The 25,734-nt window shown below is 38.2% G+C and overlaps 2 protein-coding genes across 2 annotated transcripts; both read left to right on the top strand.

The window, feature by feature from the left end:
• Window positions 1-14,035: 14,035 nt before the first annotated feature.
• On the top strand, window positions 14,036-20,559 carry cgref1 (cell growth regulator with EF-hand domain 1). Its single transcript, XM_044360621.1, has 7 exons — window positions 14,036-14,311; window positions 15,261-15,366; window positions 15,868-15,939; window positions 17,138-17,217; window positions 17,546-17,670; window positions 17,838-17,939; window positions 19,188-20,559. Exons 1-7 carry the CDS (start codon window positions 14,302-14,304, stop codon window positions 19,449-19,451), a joined length of 759 nt encoding a protein of 252 aa, XP_044216556.1. The 5' UTR covers window positions 14,036-14,301; the 3' UTR covers window positions 19,452-20,559.
• Window positions 20,560-21,151: 592 nt separating this feature from the next.
• Window positions 21,152-24,874, top strand: efcab2 (EF-hand calcium binding domain 2). Its single transcript, XM_044360613.1, has 7 exons — window positions 21,152-21,250; window positions 21,479-21,563; window positions 22,960-23,032; window positions 23,363-23,439; window positions 23,956-23,998; window positions 24,362-24,428; window positions 24,625-24,874. Exons 1-7 carry the CDS (start codon window positions 21,226-21,228, stop codon window positions 24,741-24,743), a joined length of 489 nt encoding a protein of 162 aa, XP_044216548.1. The 5' UTR covers window positions 21,152-21,225; the 3' UTR covers window positions 24,744-24,874.
• Window positions 24,875-25,734: the final 860 nt, after the last annotated feature.

Here is a 25,734-nt window from a genome sequence, read left to right as displayed (position 1 = left end):
AGAGTCCATTACGTCTTTTAAATCTCTTATTAAAACATGCTTTTATTGAGCTTTATTGACTGCCATCTTGCTGGTGACACTGGTATTGGTTTTATTTATTTTATTTGCGTACTTTGTTTTATGATCTGCCTGTATTGAAGTTGTTGCCTTGTGTGAAGCACTTTGTAACGTGCATTTAGAAACATGCGCTATAAATAAAGATTATTATTATATTATTATTGTTATCATCGTTCCAATAAAATGCGCAGCAAATTTCTCTTTTTCAGTAAAATCAGATCTGTACTGGAACAATAGGTTCTGTAGATTTTTCCACCATTATTAAAACCCCTATGAGTTGATATGTATGTGACTGTGTGTGTTTTTATGTGTGGATGATTACATTTATGTGTGTGTGTGTGACTGTGCAAGCACTAAACAGTCCATGTGTATGTATGTGTAGTGTATATACTAGGTGTATACTAGGTGTATATGTAGGTGCATTTATGTAAGCCGCAGAGTGGCTCTCACAGGTGATTGTTCCTGACAGTGTATGGTGCCCCCTCAGATGCCTGTGGAGAAATGACCCTCGGTTCTCAGGACATCATGTCTCGACTGGACACAAGTCTGCAATCAGACCCCCATGAAGCGGAACTGCCCTCTGTGTGTGTATGTGTGTGTGTGTGTCTGTGTGCACAAGTACAGTATGTGTTGCCAGTTGGAAGGAAAATGTCCTCTTTGTGTGAGTTTGTGTGAGTCTCCTGTTGAAACTGAAATAGTGACTGTGACAGTATGTAACTGTGTGTGTGTGTGTGTGTGTGTGTGTGTGTGTGTGTGTGTGTGTGTGTGTGTGTGTATGTATGTGGTATGTGTGTCCTGGTTCTGCAGATGTAATGACCTGAAACCCAGAGGAATTAGTTTGTGGAATGTGACAGCAACTATTTCAAACAAACTCATAGTATGGAACTGTGGGTGTGTGTGTGTGTGTGTACGTTGCAGGTCACACAAACATTTAGGACCCAAACACTTTGTCCATCTCAGTAATACCACTATGATTCTACAGTGTTTAAAGGGTACATATTATGCTAAGGTAACTGCTGCGCTAAAGTAACTAACAAATGTGGGATTAGCTTGAAAGGTCGTTAAAAGCAGGAGGGCTAAGAGTGCTTGAGCAGAACTAGCATAAGTTTACTGTTATGTGGTTGGCTATCTATGCTAAACATTGCCAAAGTTCCAAAAGTTGAGGTTAATGCATGTAGAAATGCTTCCTGCAAGTAAAATCCAAGGCTTCAACTTGCTCTCAACACATCCTATGCAACCATTTTTTTTTCCATGCACGATGATCTGACGTCAGATCGTCGTGCCTGCCTATAAATGGCCATCAGTTCCATAGCCTTGGTTGCTAAGGTTTCAGCTAAGGTGTTTCTATATGTTGTTCACGTTGTCCACTCTCATATTTCTTATCGGATTCCGGCTCAAACATGTATGGATGTATTGAGAAGTTGTCATTTCAAGTAAAGAACGACAACTGTAAATCACACAAAGATATTTCAGTAGAGCCCCAGAATAAAAATATAGACCTGGAAATGTGCATAATATGTCCCCTTTAATGTGTTTGATGTTCTAAAATGTTTTCTCCTTTCTGAGCTACAGTTATAGCTGTCAGTGGTCAGATAGTGCTGTCAAGTGAAGCCTTGTTTATTGTGTCCATGTGTAGTCAATTTGAACTGATGTGGTTTGACTTCATAGGACATTTTCTGATAGCTCAGAGTTCAGGATGTGTGACATTTTTAAAAAGGTTGGAGTCCATTTTTTAAATTTCAGTGTTTTGTTTTCCATTTTTGTTATCAGTCACTAAGCAACAGTTAGATGTTAAGCATAATGTGTATTCAACTTCCCACGTTCAAAATGTGACCTCACAGGTTCCACTTGAAGACAGCAAGAGCAATGCTCCACTACTCCCCAACTCTTCCCAAAGTTCAGTAGGCTAATATGGGTTGATTCAACTACCAAGAAGTAAAAACACTCTCACTAACAAGCTTAAAATAGTTTTCCGATCTCTCGATATAACGCATAGTTTTGTAACAAAGCTTTGTGTAGCGGCCTCAGATGATTCCATGAGGTGACAATAGCTGTTGGTGTTGTTATGTGAGGCCTCGGCAGTGAATATCAATGTTAGGAGGACATGTCCACATGAGCAGCAATGACCGTTAATTTAGCCATTATTACGGTAAGCGTCTGTTGATATTATATTGGGGTCCGGGGTTAAAAATAGCTCGCATAGTTTTGACTGTTGGGGCCACATAATAGTAGAACCTAATCCATGTTACATAACTGAATGGAGCAAAGGCTTCCCGATGGGACCAGTGGTTGAGTGTGTGTGTCTGCCAGCGCCAGTGAACATGTTCGTGTGAGTATGCATGTGAATGCACTTGGGCTATGCTAAAAACAAACAGAGCCATGCAGTTGCGTGACATGGGGCTGGGAAGTGGAAAAGCAGTCGGAAAATAGCATCTGTAGTAAATAGTGGTTAATTGTGTCAAATTTTAAAAAGGTAGAACGCCCTAAAATATTTTACACTTTGCTGCTGTGATATCCTGTAAGAGACAGAACACTGAAGTGATTGCTCCTCTGGAGCACTCCCAGCAAAAATATTTGTTCTTCTTTTGCAATGTTGTTGCTTATTCTGTGTGCAGTAAGTGGGCAAATGGAAAATCTGTAACATGCAATATCTCCAAATCAAATACCTATCCTCCATGCCAGAGAATGTGTGCGTGGGAGCTGGATGTTGGGGATGAGTTCCAAATCTGTCTGTCTGTCAAATGTGAAATATGTGAGACACCACCAGCCTGACTGAGAAAATCAGCAATGATGGAGAATCTTCACAGTAATTACTCAGACTGGTCACACACTGTAGGGGCAGGTGATTGAAGTGCTGAAATTGTATCATTAAAAGACCATAAATGCCCATTCACTGACACAACTTCCTCAAAACTTGGAGGGATGTTGCATGTAAGAACAAACAGACTGTCTGAGGCAACACTGGGTCAATTCTGTCAAAGGTTGGAGGAATGATATTGATTGACTTGATGGAGGATTGTACAGTAATTAAAGGTCAAAATCTGTCATTTTAGAAAATGCAAATGCTGTCTCTTTCTCAAATGCAGTTCAAAAGGAAACACTGGAAACAAACTTGAACTTGACTATATTGCTTTGGGACACTTCTTCTGTCACTATCTTTGCTTGACAATACACAGTATTCATTTATCTCTGTTTTCAAACTTTTTCTTTTTTCACTGACTTTCTACATCCGCTCCTATTATTGTTCTTCCTACTATTATTTGCTCTATTCCTCTTCTTCTTCTTTCAAACCCACTGCTCTCATCTAGAATTTGTAACTCATAGTTTATAACCAGTAAAACATGCTTTGTTGAGAAAAAAGAATCCTTATATAAACAATTAAAATTCAACTCAAAATCAAGTAAGAGTTGAGGGAGATGAGTAAAGATAAAGACAGTGAAGAGAGGAAAAGGGGTCCATTCTGAACAGGGAAGAGAGGAGAGTTAAAAAAAAAAGATAGTTTCGGCATTAAGATGTGTATTGATAACATTTCTAGAAAGAAATGTGTGTTTTATTTTAATAATTTTTGTTCAGTGAATGTATATGATGTTTAGTTTGTTAGAAATTACAAAGATTCTTTCAGGTCTTTCCATCTTTTTTTTTTTTCTGTTTACTGTGACCTTTTCTAATTTCACCGGCTGGGAACCCAAATCACTAACTCTTTTCCTCCTTGACATGTAGCTACCCCAACGCTGTTAGGGTTATATGATCTTTGTTTTAAAATGAGTAACCTTGTTGTAATATTAACATTACGAGCTGTGTATGAGTGTATACTTTTACATGTAATGTTGTGAGCTTCTTTTATCTGTTGTTCTTCTTATTGACTTGTAAAGTGTACAGAGACTCTCTGGGTGATGTGCACTTTAAGTAAACTGAAGTTGAAGTTATAATTGCTATGGTGGTTGCTATGGATGCTGCTATCACTGAAACCACATAGCTCACATGTTTGAATCATTGTCTTTGCATTGTGTAGTTATCTGAGCTGTTATGCTATTTGTGTTATTTTATGTAACTGAGATTTTGTGGGCGTTTATGGCATTTTGACTCCTGTTTTGGCTAAAATTTTTGAAATAAACCAACATCTTTACTTTTTCTTAACATAGATCATCTAGATGCAGTGTACTTACTATTTCAGCTGTACTAGATATTTGATATATTCAGTAGATATATCTTTTGACGACCCTATTTACAACCCTACTTTTCAAACCAGAAGAACTACAACTGTGGTGCTGATCTGTATCAAGCTGCATGATGTGGCTCCAGGGAAATGTAGCTTTTAAAAAATATTAGTGTTTTTCCTCGAATTGGAAGTTGTAAATACTGAATGAGAGTACACTGAGGAGTTTAAGGGGATGGTAAACACATTTGTGAGTGCAGTGCAGTCAGTGCAGATTAATTTCCTCAGTCACATTACCTGCTCCACCCCCAGGTCACACCAAACATCTATAGTAAAAACTAAATTTGTAGTCATGTCTCCTCTAAAATATTTTGTTACAGAGCTGGTTTGGTCTGGTGGTGTATTTTCAGCAGCAAAGACGCTACTGAATGATTTTAGAAATATTATAGGAATATTATAGGAATACTACAGGCAGCAGTCTGTCTCTATGATCTTCTTGCTCTTCCATGACTACACGTTGCTACTTGTCACTTTGATCATGAAGGTGACACTACTCTATAAAGGATATTGGCTACAAAGTATAGAATTGAGTATTTATAGTATATAGTTTAGAGAATATTATAGATCCAAGCTGACAGAAAGGCGAGACTGAGAGAAAAAGGCGCAATTACAAATCTGTCTGCTACTTCAGCACCACGGACAGTGCCATGGATTTATCAATACACAGCACAGTTAGGCTACTGATATTTCAGACCCATGGTCATAGATTGTAACTTGCACAAACCTCAGTCAGATAAAGGATCAATGAGTCAGGCAGACTAGACTAACATATTCAACTAAACAACCCCTCTGCCCCTGCACTCTTTCTGGTACTAGGGGATGGAGAGGGGGGATAGCAGGTTAACAAGGGTGATGCATTTTGGTCATTTTGCTAACAAGGGGGATGACACCCCCCCTCCACCCCCCATCCCCCCTCAAATAACCTACTGGTTAGGACTGAAAAGACCAACCTGTCTCACCAACCTCATTCCGAGGTCATCAAATACTGACGCGTGCATAGGCTACTATTTATACAACCCTGGAGATTTTTTGCATCTTTGTGATTCTTGGTTTTAGGATTTTATGTTACGTAAGCATGACATAACCAATTCAGTCAGAATATGTTTTATTAGCCAGTGCAAGCATACAAAGAATGTGTCTTGGCGTGTGCTTCCAAAAAACGCAACACAGAAGAATAAAAATAGACAAAAGTAAGGAAACAATAATAATAATGAAATAAACAAACTAACATTAAAATTAAATTGAAAATTTCAAATCTATTTACAGAATAGATTAGTAATAGTTAGTAGAAATGGGATATAAAACTTGAAATGAAATGTACAAAGGAAATATGGACTGTGCTATGGACAAAGAAATTAAGTGTATGAGCAACAATCAAATGTGACATGTGCATAAATAATTAAATTATGTAACAGTGCAGGTTGAATGCAATGTACAATCTAAAGTCCAGTTTGATGAAATATATGAAAGTGACAAATGCAGGAATTAAATGAGGGATGTGAAATGTAAAGTCCATTTTGATAACTCTGTCTTCATCCCATTTACATGGCCATGGAACAAGATTTGATGCACACACACACACACACACACACACACACACACACACACACACACACACACACACACACACACACACACACACACAAAGCAAGAGAGAGGAAAAGGCAGAAGTATGCACTCCTGGTATTTGACCACACGGTGTCCCAGTAACTCTTCACAGTACTTCACATTTTACAATCACAGCTACAAAACACCTTTTCTTTCAGTTTTTTGCAGTCGCCAAAATACAAAAGCTGGTACTTGTTGCACAGTTATTGAAACCACCAACTCATGTTGCCTATCTATTGACCAAGTATGCTAAACCCTAAGTACATTGTCTGCTTTACACTAAGTTTAAAAATCTAAAACACACTTTTTGTAAATAACTACACACGGTTATCTACATTAGACACATCATTCAAATCTAAAAGCCTGTGTGTGTTGTCTGCTAGACACTGCCACTGAAATACCACCCAATTATAAATCACCTGCACCCAGAATGCACATGTGAAAACACCTGTAACCAATTAGATCACTTGGAAATCAGAGCTTGAACACTATGAGTGCATCCCAAGTCTCTTAAATTGCATCCATGTTTCCCACACTTGAGTCTTATCCTCGCGTCTTAGTCCCTCCCACCGTGGATGTAAGGAGAGGAAGGAAACCAAGCGAGGAGAGAGGAAACGAGGAAATTTGTTTTAAGAGACATGAGACGTCCTCTCCTCTGAAGCGTCATGTGAAGCGATGTCCGTTTCTGATGACGGCGACAGCTGATCACAGCTGGATCAGCTGTCAGTCGGCTTTAACAGCTGTAGAAACTTCTGATGGAGTTTGTGTGTGCACACATGTGCACTGTGCTAATACTAATAAAGGTTCACAGTTATCACCGCTAGAGCAGCTGTTTCCTCTCTGCAGCCTGTTACCCGTTTAACAAACACCTAAATAAAAACCTGCATTCTGCATTTATACTGTGTCCTGTGTCCTGCTCAGAGGCACAGGAACCTTTTCTACTCGCAGAAGGCGTTTATACTATTTATTGATTATTTGCATCTGTATTTTTGATAATCCTGATAGTGAATTCATGATTCAATAACCCAGGATATGATCAGAGTGTCTTCTGAACACTGGAAAATATGTATTTGGTTATATGTTTCAGGGGAAATGGAAATGATGTAATTTATATCAAACCCGACGCTCAGGAATTTTCAGCCTCACATGTGACTGAATGGAAATGATGATAAATGACGTAAAATATAGATGTGTTTAACTGTTATTATGGATAAAATTAAAGTCAGGAAGAGTCTATCTGTCAGCAAGAAACAGTTTAATGGAGGAAATAACATCATGAAAAAAAATCTTTCTTATAAATGAAGAAAGTTGTTTATGGATCTTTTGTTGATCAGATGGACAACTAACAGATTTTTAACTATATGATGAATCAGAAAACAAATAAAACATAGAACTTTGGAATGATACACTTAAATTTAATCTGTAATCTGTCTCCACTTCGGTATGAAACTGCAGTGATGTATCAGATCAGTCTGATCAACTGCAGTGTCCAATCAATAACTGATATCCAATAAGGGTGCGTGTCGGCCGGCAAAAGACTTCCATTAAGAGACTTGAGATGTACCCTATAAATAGGATTCAAGCTTGCTCGTTGGTGTGCACAACAATGGAGGCCAATTTTGGAGAGAGTTAGAGGAAGAGGTGTTCAAGTAAGAGGAGGAGGAGGAGGAGGAGGACTAGGAAGAGAAGGAAGACAAGAGAGAGGAGGAGGAGAGAGAATGAGGAGTGGCAAGAGGACAAGTCAGAAGAAATAGGAGAACTGTCATAGATGAGATCCAGGCCACTTTGATAGACCATGTAATCAACCATGGGTTGAGTCTACAAGAGGCTGGTCAGAGAGCCCAATCTAATCTGAGTCACTACAATATAGCAGGTGTCATTTGGACATTTCGAAATGAGAGCAGGTGAGAAATCCTAATCTCTATGATTTTACATATATTTTACATAGTATTTCATAAGAAGGAGATCTTAGACTCTAAACATTCGCATTCTGTTTTTTTCAGAATTGCAAGGTGACCAGTGCCATCGTCCATGTTCCTGGGCAGCGTGGTGGCAACATCTCATTGTATGCTGCAATTGGCCAGAACGGTGTCCCTCGCCATATTGCCACCATCTTGGCCCATTAAACACAGCTCATATTATCAGATTCCTTGACACCCTGCATAACATCCTCATTCCCAATGACCAGAGGAATGTGCCAGGGTACTCCACGTTTGTTGTCATATGGGTGGATAAGTTTCCACTGGGCTGCTGTGGTCCATAATTGGTATGACAATCACCCACAATTTCAAGTTCTCCTTCTTACTCTCCTTTCCTGAACCCTACTGACGAGTTCTTTTTGACGTGGCGTCGGAGGGAATATGACTGCCAACCCGATCAACACGTCACTCTCCTCCAGGCAATGGAAGAGGCCTGTAGTGATACTGATGTGGAGGAATGCCAGGGCTGGACACACCACTCAAGATGATACTTCCCCTGATGTTTGGCCAGAGAGCACATTGCTTGTGATGTTGATGAGGCGTTGTGGCCAGATGCACATCGAAGATGGGATGGACTGCAATGCAATATACTGTATTTTGTTTACAGTATATTATCGTAACTATATTCATGTCATCTTCAGTTAAAGTAATTGTGTCTGATACTGTTATGAGTATTGAGAATAAATACATTTGTTTGTTTCCCCATTGCATTTGTGTTCATAGTCTATATTTACAGCATGCTGCAAATGAAAATGCCAAAGACTCTAGATACTAGTGTTTCATACTTAGCACATCAGTGTGCAGTTGGCATGTGGAAACAGCTATTTATTTAGTGTTTGTGTGTAAAGTTGTGATGCAAAAATACTATTTTTAGGAGAGTTTATATAGTCTTGACTTAATAATTAATAATTAAAACTGATGGCCTTAACATTAACCTATGATATTGTTGAGTTATCAAGGGCTCTTTTGTGTTTTTGTGTTGAGAAATGGTAACGATATCATTAAAGGAAAACCTGAAGACAGTGACAGTGAGGAAAATACTTCCAGGTGGGTCCTCCAGTCAACCAATCGCAAATCTTCAAATTCTGGATTTCAAATTCAATTCATCCCTGGGGCGCTCTAAAATCTCTGTTTTTTATTGTGAGAACATCATCAAACAGTTACATAAAATAACACAAATAACATAACAGCTCAGATAACTACACAACGTAAAGACCATGATTCAAAGATATAAGCTACATGGATTCAGCAACTGCTATAGCAACAATAGAAAGCCTGAAAAAATCTTTGTAATAACTGACAAACTAATCATCATATACATTCACTGAATGAAGATTATGACAATAAAATTCACATTTCTCTCAAGAAATGTTATCAAAACGCATTTTAATGCCAAAAACTATCTGAGAATAAAAGGAATGTCAGCCATTTTTTTTGTTTATGCAGAAAGAAACTTGACAGTCATGTGACAGCACATACTTGATAAAAGGCCTTCCGTGCCTACTGGGCTCCACTAACATGGACTCGCCTAAATAAATGGGTGATAACAGTTTCCTGAAGGTTTAGTAGGCCCTTACTAGTCCATATATTTGGGACAGATGTGTGATGATGATGCCTGTTCAAAAGGCTGATAACAGTCTTATCAGGTGGCCACTGAATGCTTCATGGTCAGTTAAAAGTGCAGAGGTCTTTATCCTGGACAGTGAACCAGCATTTGTGTCTCTGAAAGCCACATCATCCCACAGCACAGTCAGCCTAATTATAGTACCTACGTAGTTACTCTGGTGTTTCTGTTCGGACAAAGAACACACACAGTCAGGGCAGTGGTGTGATCTGTAAGAACAACATCGCTGCCTGATGGTCCAATTTTCTGCATCATGTCTCTGTCTTTCTATCAGTTTGCCTGCTGTGCGTGAGAATGAAAAGTGTTTTCTAAATTAAATGCACTACCGTTACACACACACACACACACACATACACAGAAACAGATACCAGGCAGCGACTCATGTTAACAATTACAGGGTAATCTCCCTTCCTGTAAATGAGTGTCAGTAGGATGTTTGTGTACCAACCAGCTGTGAATTAATGAGCCACCACCGTGCTAAACCAGTCAGTGAGTCACGCACGGAGATATCTGAGAGTGTATTTGTGTGCTTGTATGACTGAACTAGTTTGTGTATGGTAATGAAGGTGTGACTGGTCTTTCCCACTCACAGATCTGAGTTTCCAGTGGAAGGCCAAATACTTCCATCCTTGACCTTTGTAAATGTGTGTTTAACTGTGGTTTGCTTGTGCTGTTTCTTCCCATCTTTGGCAATAGCAGTTCTTCTTACTGACAGATTTTCTTGTGTGTCTAAAACAATGCGAACACGCTTCAGAGGCTTAATATTTCATTCCTATGAAATCCCTTTATGACAGTTGTCATTACTACAAAATACTGCTCTCAGTAGAATTGTTTTTTATATTTTAAATGAGTAATTATAAAACTATATATACACTCACCGGCCAATTCATTAGGTACACCTGTGCAATCTAATGCAATCCAACAGCTCTGCCATAAATTCTACGTTTATGAAGCTTATACATTTTCAGTTTTTGTTGACATTGTCAGAAAGGTGATAATTCTACTTTATGTTTATTACTGAGGTCGTAGTGGGTGGTGGTGGTGTACTGGAGTGCATTATATTGAAAAATGTTCCTAATATTTTGTCCACTCCATTAACATACATATTTACAGCAGGTGTAGAATTAGGTAACAGCTAATTTCTACATAAGAACTAGTTTGTATGGTGCAACCGGCTTTTAAATCAGCTTCCTGTTCGCTTTTGACCTGATAATCAGACTGAATTGCCATTTTGTTTTCACTTCATTATTTTATTTGAATTACTGAAAAAAATGGAGATTGTGTTGGCAATTCAGAGGTCTGGAAGCAGGCTAAAGGGATATAATAATGCTAGTACAATCCAAAATTAAAACACAGGCCACTAAACTATCAGAATGTGAGTTAACATGTGGAGCAGGGTGGTGTCATTTTTAGAGATACTGTCCTTCAACTGCACAGCCCAAGCCTCAAAAAGATGGATCTCTCCTCTGGGATCAATAAATATCCTAAAATGATGAGATCAGGAAAGAACTCAGTGATGGTGGTGTGCTGTTTGAACTGACCTGCTGTCACTCCCAACTCATATAGATCGGCAGGCGGAGATGTGAGAAAGAGTGTTTGTTTGTGTGTGCTTGAGTGTGCAGTTTGATGGGTAATAGTCCAATCATCCGGTTGAGTAAATCTACAAACATATCCGTGCAAAGACACAGATACACACAAGTTGCATTATGTTGGGAACAAATCAGTTGTTATTTCAAACTATTTCTTCCCTTATTCTCCCTCAACCTCAGTTTCACCTTTATATTCCTCTCTGTGCATCCACCTGCTTCAATCTCCCTCAGACCTGTTGTTGTTTTGTTTTACCACCTGCTGTTCCGCTACCCACCCTCCAACTGCTTTTACCCAAACAGTCCAATCATGAAGACCTTTAGTGAGGCTGCAAACTTGTGTCAGGCTTTGTCAGGGCAGAGTAGTGCATGTATGTGTGTGGGTGTGTGTGTGTGTCTGTTCACTGTGCTGATGTGTTGGCATCTCAACAGAGTTTTTCTTTTTTTTTTTTTCATAAATTTTAGAAGTTTAGGTCTTGCATTACTTACACAGGGTGAGAGAGACAGAGACACATGAGGGAGGAAGACAGATGGGAAACAGATAAGAAAAGAGAGACAACTGCGGAGAGTGAGGTGATGAAGGAAGTGGTTCTGCAGCGGTTTAGTAATACATGTCACCTGTCTTTCTTATAAAGGCCTAAACCTCCTAGCTCAGTGACATGGAATGTAGGTCTGTAAGTCACAGTAATATACAACACATCAAAGTTTCCCCTATTTCCTTTTTATACATTATACCATTGCTTAAATAGAACAAAGTTCCTCGTACCTATCTTACTGTATGTAATTCCACTATGTGTAATGTGTTGCTCTTAACGGTATTGATTCTTTAAAATGTTTCATGTTATCCTGAGTTTAAGACCAAAAAGATTTAATAACTCAATATAAATCTTTACATCTTAAGTTCTTTAATTGGGCATGCAATCATTCTCTATCACAGTAAACCATAGTTTTTTGGATGTTGGATTTTAAATAAAAGTTCTTTTCCAGAGAACGAAGGCTGTTATGTGAAGAGGAGATCATCTCTGCAGTAGCACATGGCGCAGTGAGTGTTTATTTGAGCTTTTCTTTGACTGTTTGTAGGGATTACAGGTCTGAACCAGTAAATGTGGTAACAGTATTCTAACAGTTCTTAATGGTGGTACATTGACCACTTACATCCACTGTCTTGAAGAGTGGTCCATCCATCCAACCAACCATTAACATAATAATTTCCCACTGAAATTGAGATGTGACAAACTAATGCAGCATATTGCAGTTTGGAATAGTCTTTAGTCCTAAGTGTCTTCAGTGCATACATTTTTAAATACACAGAACCTCATGGATTCATTAAATTACTCCTATATTTACTCACTCATTGGTGGATTGACTTTACGCCTCCTAGTGGCTGTTTAGGGGCATGACAATGTCTGTGGATGACATACTGAACCAGAATCATTCAGTCGCCTTGAAATCCAGTGGGGTTACAGAGTTTAATTACTTCGAAATCAGTAAAATAAAGGTTAGTGCAAAGCAAAGAAGATTAGTATAAAAAATAGAGACAAAACCCATCAGCCAGATTAAAAACTAACTTCTCCTGTGATCTTTTATAAGAATTTTAGTTGTCTGCTGGTCCAGTGTCTGGAGACAGCAGCACTGGTGTGTCCAAGAAAAATTTCTCCTTAGGGACAAATTAAAATGATCTTGGATGTTTTGGGTCAAATGAACATCCATCAGCAGTCTGATTAACAGCAAACAGATCACACACCCCCGGGAGTCAGTGGAAGATCTACATGATAATTACTCACTGCACTGCTACGATATAATATTGGACAACTTACCTTGACCTGCTAATTTAGTGTGTGTGTGTGTGTGTGTGTGTGTGTGTGTGTGTGTGTGTGTGTGTGTGTGTAAGTAGTCTGGCACTGATGGCATCAGTCTTGTACATTTGAGATGCATACATAATAAACCAATATGTGAATCCCTGCTGACAATATTAAATACATAATGAAACAATAATAATTTTACAGCTTACATTAATTGTAAATGTCCATTAACTAAACACATTAATATAGTGCTTTTAAAAGTCTCTCATCTAAGATTTGTGTCTAATGCAGTTACAATGTAATTAAAGAAATCTTCTTAATCATAATGTTCTACAGATCATAGTATGACAACCTACTATGTAATATGATTTATGAAGAAATTCAAATAAAGAGTTACTGGGACACCTTGTGGTCAAATACCAGAAGTGCGTATTTCTGGCTTCTATTATCTTTTGCTTTGTATGCATAGTGTGTGTGTGTGTGTGTGTGTGTGTGTGTGTGTGTGTGTGTGTGTGTGTGTGTGTTGAAACACACACAGTGATATGTGTAAGTGTGTGCATGTGTACATACATATGTACACATGCACACACTTACCACCACCTATAATGGCTTCACCGCTAAAACCTTGTCCTCTTCTTAAATAACTTGTACGACACAATATGTGACATTTAGGGTAACTTTCTGTTCCTCTTAAGTTCAAATTCAAATGTTTTTGTTGTGCCCACTACCACTATGAAGAAAGAATCTGAAAGCTGTTTTAAGACAGACGTGATGAATTACTAACCCGTCCTTTAAACTCGAAAAACTAAAATCATTGTCTGTATTTAAATATTCAAAATGACTTAACTTGTTTCATTTAGCCTTCTAAATATAATCTTAAATATAATAATATAATACGTAAATATAACACTTTATACACTGTGAAATACTTTAGGTAGAAACACCTAATAATAAATACTGATAATAAATAAATAAATACCTAATAATAATAAATACTGAGCATGGCTCCTGTCCCCTCCACCACCTTGCCTGTGAAGCCGGTGTGAAACACAGTGTTGTGGTTTGAGTGTGTAAGACACAACAGCCTGAAAGCATACGTGTTGCCGCCCTCCCCTCTCTCCCGTACTACCGGAACCCGATTGTCGGTGAGGACGTGGCGTGGCGGAAAACCCGGAGAAAGGAGCACATACAGAAGCTGCCTGCGCAAACTCACTGACACGACAGCGGCTGTGCTCTTCCACGTGGACCCTGTCATTGACCAAAACACTCCGGTCTCCGTGGCAGCCGGGGAGCGCGCTTGTCGCCGCCGTTGCGCAGTGCAGACCCGGAGGCACGAGCAGGGCGGTGCGGGGCAGAGGTGCTCTCCAGATGTGAACCTATAAACGCTAACCTGCCGGAATTGAATCTCGTTGCTGTCCACACAACCACTATGCAGACAGGTAGGTCATGAAATTTAGAGCAGCGGTGGTTACCAGCTGCAGCTGTATGTGAGGTTACTGAGGACTATGTGCGTGTTTCTTCTGTTCACATAAATATTTTATCTACATGTTAATACATGCGGAGCTGGCAAATTTAGGCTACTCTTTCATGTTACAACTAATCCTCTTCATTTCTCTTTGTTTCAACACAAGCCTGTAGTTGAAAGAAGACAGACAACATTAGAAACCACCAGTGTTTATAATGCATGTGTGTGTCTGCTGTAATCATGCTGCAGTGAGTTATTAGAGTCATGTGTGAGCCTCAGTGTTTCAGCATTACTTAAGTAATGTGGCTGTTTTATTATTCTGCGCAGCCTAATGCGGATGAATCAGTTAATTTGGACCAAAGCAAAGTAATTTAATTCACACATCTGACATCGGCATGTCTAAATAGATTGGAGACACATGGATAGATTCACTGACCCTGGCTGTGTGGATAAGCTGTGCTGAGGTATAAATAGATGTAAAGGTCTTAATTGATTTGAACCATAATGAGCCATATGCTCCACCATTTGTGTAACGGGAGTGCTGCACTCCTACGGTACATTTATACAATCAATGAGTTGTGTTTACATGCTGTACGTGGTTTATTTAGATTGATTATTTGACACAGCTAATGATAATATTGACTATTGTGTTATGAATACATGTATTTGGCAGATTCCTTGAAGCAGGAGGGAATGTGAAAACTGATAATATTTAATGTTTAATTATTTCTTGTTTTGTTGTGGTCCAACTGTAAAAATTATCGAAAGAAACATTAATTCAGATACAAACTCTGTGGTGCAAAAGACCTGTTATGTATATTTAGTTGCATGTTTTGATACTTCAGTCAGTTTTGTAGTAAACACGTTGACTGTTGTGTGACCGTACAAATGTGACATGAGGCTAAAACACTGTGTGCTTGCAGGTGTGTTCATGGAGTCTCACCTGAGCGGGTTAGTCCTGTGTTTCCTGTCTCTGTTCCTTCTCATAAGCGTGTCCCTGGCTGCACCAGGCCAACCTGGGTCACAAAGGTAACCTCACTTCTCTACTCCCTGGTTCACTCTGTTTCCTTATCACACATACCAAAGCATAAACGCTTTCTTTCTTTTGAGTAAATATGCTGCAAGATTTGCTTTTTTTTTCACATAAGTAATTCATTTCCATAATAAACATCCCCAAGGCATGCAGTATCAGAATGGTTAATATTCATAACAATGGATGTTTGAAGCAGCCCTTTTTAAAACATGTCAAATGAAGTATGTTTCATGTAAGAAGGACAAAGATCTGTTGTCAGCATTGCTGCAAAAGAATAATACACTTTCTTTCACCAACCAATTCTTTTGTGGTTTGTTGTTATAGAAAAGAAATAATAAGAAATTAAATCAAATAAAAATAAAAGAAGATAATTGAGGATTCGGGTCACTCGTGTTTTCTTATTCTCATGTCATGTCATGTTCTTTTATGTTTTTGCATTTCTGATTGGAAATAATGGAAAATTGAAATGTTTTATGTTTATTTCGTTAATTCCACAGAGAGGCTTCAGATGTTCATTCCCCTTCCTCAGCGTTAGCCAATCCCTTTGGCTCTGGAGAGGAAGACCGAAGGTGAGTGACACATCGACAACATGCAGTTGCATAGCCAACTTATTTTAATCAGTAAATTTGTTCTTAATTGCTTTTTGAATTAATTGAGAAGGAATGATAACATTGTCTGGGCAGGAAGTTCTTTATACTCAGAGGATAGTAAAGTATATATCCCATAGAAAACAAATATGAACTGTTATGCATTGTTTTGCCAAAGAATGACTTAGTAGTAATCACTAAAATGAGAAACACAATATACCTACCTTTACCTCCCAATGTCTTCAAGCTACAGTGTGTTTTAGTGGAGTAAGCAGCTATTGTTTGGTCACTCTGTGGACTTTGGTTGCTGTGTCGTCTTAATGATGTGGCCTGCACTGTATACTGATAAGATTACATGTACAATGACACTGCTTTATGGTGCAACAATTAAATATTTTTCCTTAAAGGAGACAGTGGAAACATAGATTACTCTCACACATATCACAGTGGTTTAACATTGATATATATCAGCTCTAATTAGTTACTTTGCAGTAGTGCGTACGTGATGTGTCACAGGTTTCATTTATTCAGGGAACAAAATGAGGGACATAAACAGTTTGTGGACTGAGAGGCAGTAATGTGTGTTGTTGCTGACGATGCGGCTGCAGCTTCTTTTCACTGGCTGATTGATGTGTAATACACTCTATCACACTGTTAGCTTAAGTCTACTCAGTATATGTTTGTTAGCATAAAGTACATAAGAAGCATGAATGCAGGATTGCAGCTGATAGGATCAACATCTTTCTTAATTCACATTAGCCTGGGTGCAGTCTGAATGGATACAAAAAGCAAATGTAACATTTTTCACCTGTAAGTTTTGCAGTGTTTTTGTTGCCATGGATGTAAAAACAATTAAGCAAACTGAGAAAATAAGCAAATACATGAATAACCTTCCTTTGAACCTGATACTGTTTGATGAGGTGGCACCTCCTCCTGGTATGTTGAGTTGCATGTTGGAGTTATTCTAAGTAGCTAGAATATCCTGCCCTCTTGTGGCTAAATATTATACAGAATCACAGCTGTACCTACAGAACAAGTCAGCATGTTTATTATACAAAAATAGCAAAGGCAGATTCAAAAAAATGTCATGTGAGATAGTTTAATCCAGAACTTTAATCCTATTGGCTCTTAATGTTTTACTGATGGATTGATATGTACTCTGTTGCTGTGTACACCACAGGTTGCTGCAGAGCTTCATACAATCCACTCTGAAAGATGGTGAAGGAGATCAGAGACCAGAGATCAGCACTTGGGAACAAGGTAGACATCTCCATTGACTGCTGTAACACTAACACTTATATAAGTTTTGATGCAGTGCTCTCCCTTCGATCATCATTACATTTCATGTTCATGATACAAACAACTGTTAACTATTGTACTGAACAATGTCTCGAGTTCAAGTCATTTTCTGTCACCTTGTCTTTTTGAATTTTTTTAAAGCTGTGCAATAAAAATAAATGTATCAGCTGTGACAAGACTGTTTACTGTAGGGCAGGTTGTACGCTGTGCATCATCTGCAGTTACACCACAGCTGTATTTAAAAAATTTATTTTGTGTTAAACACGTCATTCTTCTCCTTCTTTGTCAGAGGTATTCTTCCTGTTTCGTCTTTATGACTATGACCGCAGTGGGTTTTTGGATGGCTTGGAGATGATGAAGCTACTTTTTGACTACAACTCCCATCATACACCTGGAGCACAAGCCAATGAGCTGGTAAGGCGGAGTGGCTGTAGGAGTGTGTGTGTGTGTGTGCTGTGGGTTGTCTGACATTGTATTTGTGTCTACATGTACATATCTAATACCTGCTTTTTGGTCTATTTATCTGTGTGTGTATGTGTGTGTGTGTGTGTGTGTGTGTTCATGTTGTTTTGTGGTTTCAGGTGGTGTCCATGGTGGATTTCTTACTCCAGACTCAGGATCTAAACCAGGATGGCCTTTTGGCCCCATCAGAGCTGCTCTCTCCACCATTACCTCACAAACAGGTACTGCACATGTACACACACACACAAGTCACACACACACATAGTTTCTCTCTCAATCCTTTCGTATCACCTTTAAGCCATGTCAGACGGGCAAAATACAGCGAACCGTTGTATTCAGACTATAAAAAATATTATGTAGTGTGGTCAGGCAGTATCAACATTATGATTATATGCTGATGAGAAATCTGTGACAGTATTAAGATTTTTTTTCATGTGTGTGGGTACATTATGTAAGAAGTATTACAAACACAATGGGCCTCATGCAAGAACCACTTGTAATAACAGATTAGCTCTCAAGAGGTATGTACGAGTGATTTAAGAAAATTTGTGGCATTTGTCAATCAAAGATTTTATTATTTCTATTGGCATATCTTTGCACGGCAACTTATACAATTCAGTAGTTGCTCAGAAACTCCTCTCACTCCGACACTGTAACATCACCTACTTACTGTAGGCTGTAATATTCTACCATCACGCACCGCTTTGCTTTAGAAAGATGTTAGAAAGATGTTTTTTAGCATCTTACTTCATGTCAAAGCGTTCCCTCTATTTCTATCACAGTGCAGAGCTGTTCTGATGGCACTTAGTTGGCAGCTGGATTCATATTTTCTACTTGTTTCAGGTCCTCTACTACTGACACTCCTAAATTTGTTATTTTTCTGATTTCTGAAAGCAGGATGTGAAGAAAAAATTCTTTGGGTACATTTTTATGGATGAAATTTACCCACAAACAGAACGAACATGGAGCCTTATATAGACAGTTCAGTGGTATTGATCATGTGAATGATCAAATCTCAAGAACATGCACCTCCTCTTGAATAAGTGACACTCATCAAGCTGAAACGAGCAAATTACAACAAGATCAGGCAGTTATGAGAGTTTATTGAATCCGACTTGAAGCACTTGTACAAGTAAACCTCACAGAAAAAAAGTTAGAGAGTTTTTGGATAAGAATACTAAAATGGCTGAATGTCCAGGATGTAACAGTAATTAGAATTGGATATAAAAATTAAAGATACACTTTTGTGGCATTAAATACATGTAAGAGTATGTGATGATATGCAAAATCAACCAGCACCTTTCACTTTTATTTCATTGTAACAGGACACATGATAGGATTGTTTTTTCTGTTTTACCACCAATTAACATCTAGATTGAGGTGGTTTTATATTTTTAGTTAGTATTTATTTCTGATTAACTGAGCTGTTCCTAGTTTTAATCTCTTACTTCATACTTTCTACCACTAAGGACTCCGGCAACAACAATTCACCTCATCAGGAGCAGGATGTGATGTTGGAGGAGAAGCACAGTATTGATCAGGAGAACACAGGAGCAGCGGAGCATAAAGAGGAGCCTCATGAAAAAAATCTGCCTCAAGAGGAAATAAAGATAGAAGAAGAGGAACCTGTAAAGCAAGTAGATGAACACAATGGACAAGAAGTCCCAGCAGCAGAACAGGACCAGGACCAGGACCACGCAGTCCCTGTACATCAGGGGCAGCCAGAGATATGAACACACATCCTGCAGAAGACTGAGGACACTCTGACCTGAGAGGACTTTTTAATCTGCATCCCCACAAATGGTCTTTCTCTGAATCTGATTTCTGAGATTCTACCATCCATTTCATTTGACCGTTAAACATGCAGATGGTTGATAAATGAAAAGATGAATCTATGACCACTACCGATTGGTTTTAACTATTAATGCAAAGACTTCTACAATTGGAAAAGGAGGAAGTCTTGAAATGCAATAATTTCACTTTTAGTAAAACTGAAGCCATCATTAATGGAGATGATTACTTTTGAGCAGTTTTCCTTCCCAAAGCAAACAAGATGTTTATCATCTGATTTAAAATCATTTGAAAATTGTAAGATGTGCTTAATGTTGACTGTTTTATTTGCTCCAATTGTATTTATTTCCCTTATTCTATTCAAACCTGAGAAGATGATTTTTTAAGGATGTTGTGTTTTTTTATGGAGAGACATTGTTTGCACTGTCACCGGCCTGCTTTCTGTATCATTGCATCCAGTATTGTTTTACTGGATTGTGCAGTGAGAGTCTACCTGTGTCCTTCGTGTCCACCTCCTCAACTGTCAGTAGACATGTACACTGTGAGTGTCCCACTTTTAGTTAAGGGTTTAAATCCAGTTATTGCACCAGGACTGCATCTGGCCTGTTATGTAGTTAAACTGGTCATTTTTACAGTTTAGCCATTGGAATAAATTACAGTCTTCCTTGAGAATTTACTCAATCTACACAATGATTTAATTCATTTACTGAATAATATCATCTTATTCAGATTTTTTAAAAATCTTTTAATATTATGCTGTACTGTCCATGTCTCAATTCGTTTTGACACATGTGTATGTTCCAATAAGCATCATATTTGAATGGGCCTGAATGGGTTTCTCCTGCTTCATGAGTTATAGCCGTCAGTCTTTATACTTCAGGCTCTAAAATGTTGATCTTTACAATTAAGGACATAGAGGCCATGTTCAAATATCATTATATGTAATGTTTGACTATTTACAGTCATTTTTGTTTAGCATTTTTTTTTAAAACAAACAAACAAACAAGCATTTATGCATTTATACAGCTGGAGAAAATAAAGCAAACATTTCTTGGCCTTTCATTCAGTCTCCTGTCTCAAGATTTGTTGGAATTAAAATTCAATTAAATTAAGTTTAAAAGACACAAACAAAAGTACACTCAAATATACTCAAATACTTTTACATTTGCTTTATAAAATGTAAACTGAATAAATGCAAATCATCATAGGATGGGTTCACAATTTTTCAAGTCTGTCTTGCACTTAAAGAGGTTTTCCTCGCTGTAATCGTTCCTCCTGTTCATACCGGCTTCAAATGTGCTTTCAATGTAAGTGATAGGGGCCAAAATCCACAGTGTGTCCACACAGTAAAATTCTGTAAAAATGCATTTTAAAGTGCTGCAGTGGAAGTATAGTAACAAAGGGAGGCTTCTGAAGCTTCATATCACCTTCAGATAAACTTCTAAATATATTTTTGCACAGAAGGAGGAATGTGGATTTTGGCCCCCATCACTTACATTGCAGGTGCATTATGAAAGGATCTTCTAATGGTCAGTATGAACAGGAGGAATGATTACAGCAAGAAAAACATGTTTCAATGTTCATTTGGGATCCTGACTGTTGTTTTAAGACAGACTGTAAAAAAATGTGAACCTATCCTTTAACATTTGTTATCAACTAGACGCCTTTCTGACAAAAGACTGTTGCTAGGCAACGCAATACAACCGGACCAGAAGCATGGCGGCCAACAAGCAAAGTGCAGGTTTGTACGACTTAACGTTATTATTGCTATTATTTTGTTAAAATTTAAACAGAAGAAAGTGAAAGTGTTAACTAGTTTATAAGAGCACAAAGCGCCAAAATTTCTCCCTCAGAAATGTAGTTGAAAATTATTTGAAAGATATGACAGTTGTTGGTAAAGTATGTAAGCTAACGCTAGCTTACTGACTGTTGGCTCTGCTGCTGATCACCTGTCTCTTCTGTCTGGCAGAGGTCACAGTGTCAGAAGTCCACAAGAAGATCCGAGCAGCTTTTGAAGCGTTTGACTATGAGTCTAATAACACAGTGGATGTCCGGTGAGCTCCTACGCTGTACAGACGATGATGGTTCACATCATCTCCTCCCAGCCTGATTGTTGTTGTGATGGATAAACAAACAAAATCTCCCTATAAAACCTGTAACTCTTTTATTTTACACACTGGTTAAAAAGATGTTAGACATATTGAACAAAACATATTTAATGGTAAGCTAGGTGCACTCCTGACCAGATGCACTTAGTTAAGATATTCTCAATATATTGATTAACTTCTACATTTAGACCTGATCCTGTCAAGTCTGAATATGTTTTGTTAATTAACATAATCCATAGTATCTCCCCCATGTGGTGGGTGGGTTTGAATAACCTAATCTCACGCCATTAAGGGCAGTCTGTGTTGTATGTATAGAATCAATTATATAGAGTAACACATTAAATACAGTAAATATGTAGTTTTTGTGTAAAGCTACACCTATTTCATCCTGTAGTTTTTAAATGCCTCCCTGCTGCCCCCAGCTTATGTATACCATTTGGAAGAAGGACAACTATAACACATCTGGTTTGCCATTTAAAGGAGCAGTTAAGTTCAGTTAACAGTCAAGTGCCCAAATGAACACTGAAACATGTCTTTCTTGCCATAATCATTCCTCCTGTTCATACTGACCATTTGAAGATCTCTTCATAAAGCACTCACAATGTAAGTGATGGGGGCCAAAATCCACATTCCTCCTTCTGTGCAAAAATATATTTAAAAGTTTATCTAAAGTTAATGTGAAGCTTCAGCTGTCCAAATGAGTCAAATCAAGTAAATATCTCTCAATATTACAGTCTTTTTAGTGCTAAAGTTCCTCTTTTTGTTACTATACTTCCACTGCAGTTCAACAGGGAAACACAAAGAGGGAATTTGATGCTAAAAAGACTGTAAATGTGGCAGATATGCACTTTATATGACTAACTCAGACTGCTGAAGCCGCTTCAGATCAACTTTTAAATGCATTTTTGCACAATATGACTGTGTGGACACACTGTGGATTTTGGCCCCATCACTTACATTGAAAGCACATTTGAAGGGGATCTTTTAATAGTCAGTATGAACAGGAGGAATGATTTAGTGTTCATATGGGCACCTCACTGTTGTTTTAAGACAAACTTGAAAATCTGTGAACCTATATTTGAAATAGGGTGAGGAGGCAGCTCACATTGGCAGCGATTAAGCAAAAAGTTGGTTGTTTGACATAAGATGAGAACAAGTGCTGAACAGTGGCCAGTAAGCTCAGTCAGAGATAGGTGAGGAAAACATGATTAATGTATCTCTCATGGAGACCACTACAATAAAATGAGTCTCTACATGCGTAGGTAAATAGTGTGTGTAGTGTAACATGACACTTTCAACTGCAGCTTTTCTGTTGATTTCCTGTAATGTGTTTGTTTACCAGTGAGATCGGGACCATCATCTATTCCCTGGGTTGCTTCCCCAGTCAGGCAGACCTACATGACTTTATAGCAGAGGTCAGAACAGTGTTTACTTATATTTTGGATGAATAAAACAAGCAATCAAACATATCATCTGAGGCTTTCTTTATTTTCATATATATATATAAAAGTTCATATATATGTTATACTACTGTATCTACTATGCCTGGAGAAGTAATGTCATCACATTAAAATGTGCCACCATATTAAAATGCCATTTCCATTTTTTAATATTGCACTTAGTCTTAAAGATGTTCTTAACATCTACAGCAACTTAAGGTGACATTATAATCAGTCAGTTTTCTTAGAAAACTCAGAGTTTGTTGTTAAAGGGTCAAAACCAGCAGCCTTGTCCTGTTTAACCAGGTGGAGGAGGACCACACAGGATACATCCATTTGGACAAGTTCCTTCCAGCCATGACCAAAGTGCTGTTGGACCACAAGTAGGACCCTTTTATTATTATCTGTATCCTTGACTGATGACAGCTGTGTTGTTTTATTTGAAAAAAAAAAAAAATTAAGCCATTTTCCTGTGCTTAAAATTGCTAAATGGACATTACAATGTATGCTCCATTATGCACAGTTTTGGCTTTAGGTTGCCCACCTCTGGAAATATTCCTACAGTTCAGTCCAATGAGTAGAGGTTTCATTTCCTGGGATCAAGCTTTACTTTTTATAGTTACAGTGATATAGACTACCGGTAAAGATGCCATAACAGCCAGGGTGAGTGCTGTAATAAGCCATAGTTTGAGCTTGGAAATTACTAACAAAGGCTTTACTATCTTTTTTATTTTATTATTTTATTTTTTAACTGCCATGTGATTGTTGTAAAATCAGTTTTACTTTCATCACAGTGTTAACTGTATTTAGTATATCATGTCGGTACTGCTTGGGGGGTACCCTCCTACTACAAGTTGTTTGTGTGTGTGTCTGTGTGTGTATGTGTGTGTGTGTGTTAGGTTCACTCCCATCCCTGAGGACATTCTGCTTCAGGCCTTTGAGGTGAGACCAGCATCTGTTCTTCTGTATAGTTGTAGTTTAAAGAGGTTAGCGAGCAGTCAGGGTCTCACAGTTTTAGATCCTGTCTACCTCCCTTTTCAGTGGGCAAAACCAGTGACTGCACAGCACATTACCAGTCATTTTCCATTGGAGACAAAATGATGAATTTCAATTTAATCAGTTAGCTAAGAACATCTGGTAGCATTAGTGCTAGCAAGTAAACAGTAATGTACAAGATTTCATACAGTAGATGTATCTGTAGACGTTAGAGCAATATACTGTCAGCAGAGTGAATCTCACATCACAGTGTTGGTTACTGGTGTTTTTTAAAACATAAAGGCAGTTAAAGCTCCGCTGTGTTGTCAGGTACTGGACAAAGAAAAGAAGGGATACCTGAAGCTAGAGGAGCTGGCAAAGTACATGACATTGGAAGGTAAAGCAAAAAGCTCTCCATCTTTACACTGTGAGGTAAAACAAAGATTAGTTTGTGTGGTGAAAAGTAGCAGATTATCTCATAGATTTGGTTTTGTGCGTCTAACATTCCTCTAGCTTCCATAAATAACCTATAATGTATGTACTGTTTTTAGCCGTGTATGTGTTGTGATTGTTTATGTTTGTCTTTAAACCAGGTGAGCCCTTCACTCAGGAGGAGATGGATGAGATGCTGACAGCACTCGCTGACAATGAAAAGAACCAAATTCATTACAGAGACTTAATCAGCCAGCTGACCATAGACACCGGCATGTAGACAGTGTTACCATGTTTGTTTCTGTTCATAAATGATCAAATCCACAGGTCTGTGTATGTTCAGGGTTTGTGTTCACATCTGTAGTGTACGTATTTCTGATACTGTTTGATAAATAAATGTACATAACTCAATCCTGACTGTTTTCAGAATTACATACACATTACATACAGAATTCAGAAAGAAAACTTTTTGGCAGTATTGGCACATTTGGGCAAGATTGTCAATGAAGGAGCAACACGCCTAACATTTATTTAATTAGAGATCGATAAATCAAATAATTTTGGTATAACATAGTTTTTATAGTTATAGTTGCTTCTCTACATCTAAGCTCTCTTACCTCATTACCAAGCTTGACATGGCAGAGATGTAACTTTAAATATGTAAATATAAATCAAGTCAGAAGGCAAATATCACCATTAATCAGGTTTGCTAGCTGATGCAACACACGTTTTGGTTGTAAATTCAGGCTCATTCCAGCTTGTGTGCGGTCTACTCCTTTAATTTATGACTGATAGAGCATCCCTGTGGAGCAGTGGATGAGATTTATACCACACATATTGTGATCATTGCCCCTCTCTGTCTCTCTGTTTTCTGTCACCTCTCATCTATCTATTATCAAATAAAGCATATACTGTGATGATGTGGCCTGCCTTCACCTGCACCCAGGGTCACCTAGCGGGGTGATGACAGGACTCAACCATTGTTTTTTTTTTGTTTTTTTGTTTATCAATTTCTGACACTCTCCACATGTACTGAAATGCGTTTGTGCAAGAGAGAGAGTTTGCTGCTGCTCCAAACCCCAAATACTCATGCTTGCTCCCTCTGATGATTCAGAACCTGGGTTCAGACGTGAGGCTGAGGCTTCATGCTGGTCTTAAAATACCTCCTTACTAGCTCTGCAGTACGAGAGCTGTATGGAATGTTACAGGTACGTTATTACATCGGACATGTTCATTTTGAATCCTGTGTACTATTGATATGACAAAGGAAA

Source organism: Thunnus albacares, chromosome 1 (assembly GCF_914725855.1).
Source record: "Thunnus albacares chromosome 1, fThuAlb1.1, whole genome shotgun sequence".
NCBI lineage: Eukaryota > Metazoa > Chordata > Actinopteri > Scombriformes > Scombridae > Thunnus > Thunnus albacares.
This window is presented reverse-complemented; position numbering and strand designations above follow the sequence as displayed.

Bases quoted from the DNA above. Each gene is read 5' to 3' on its own strand.
- cgref1 (XM_044360621.1), top strand. The intron at 15,940-17,137 runs GTGAGTGACACA...TGTACACCACAG, and splicing joins TCTGGAGAGGAAGACCGAAG to GTTGCTGCAGAGCTTCATAC. The intron at 17,940-19,187 runs GTACTGCACATG...TCTACCACTAAG, and splicing joins CACCATTACCTCACAAACAG to GACTCCGGCAACAACAATTC.
- efcab2 (XM_044360613.1), top strand. From the start codon at position 21,226: ATGGCGGCCAACAAGCAAAGTGCAG. The intron at 21,251-21,478 runs GTTTGTACGACT...TCTGTCTGGCAG, and splicing joins GGCCAACAAGCAAAGTGCAG to AGGTCACAGTGTCAGAAGTC. The intron at 24,429-24,624 runs GTAAAGCAAAAA...TCTTTAAACCAG, and splicing joins AAAGTACATGACATTGGAAG to GTGAGCCCTTCACTCAGGAG.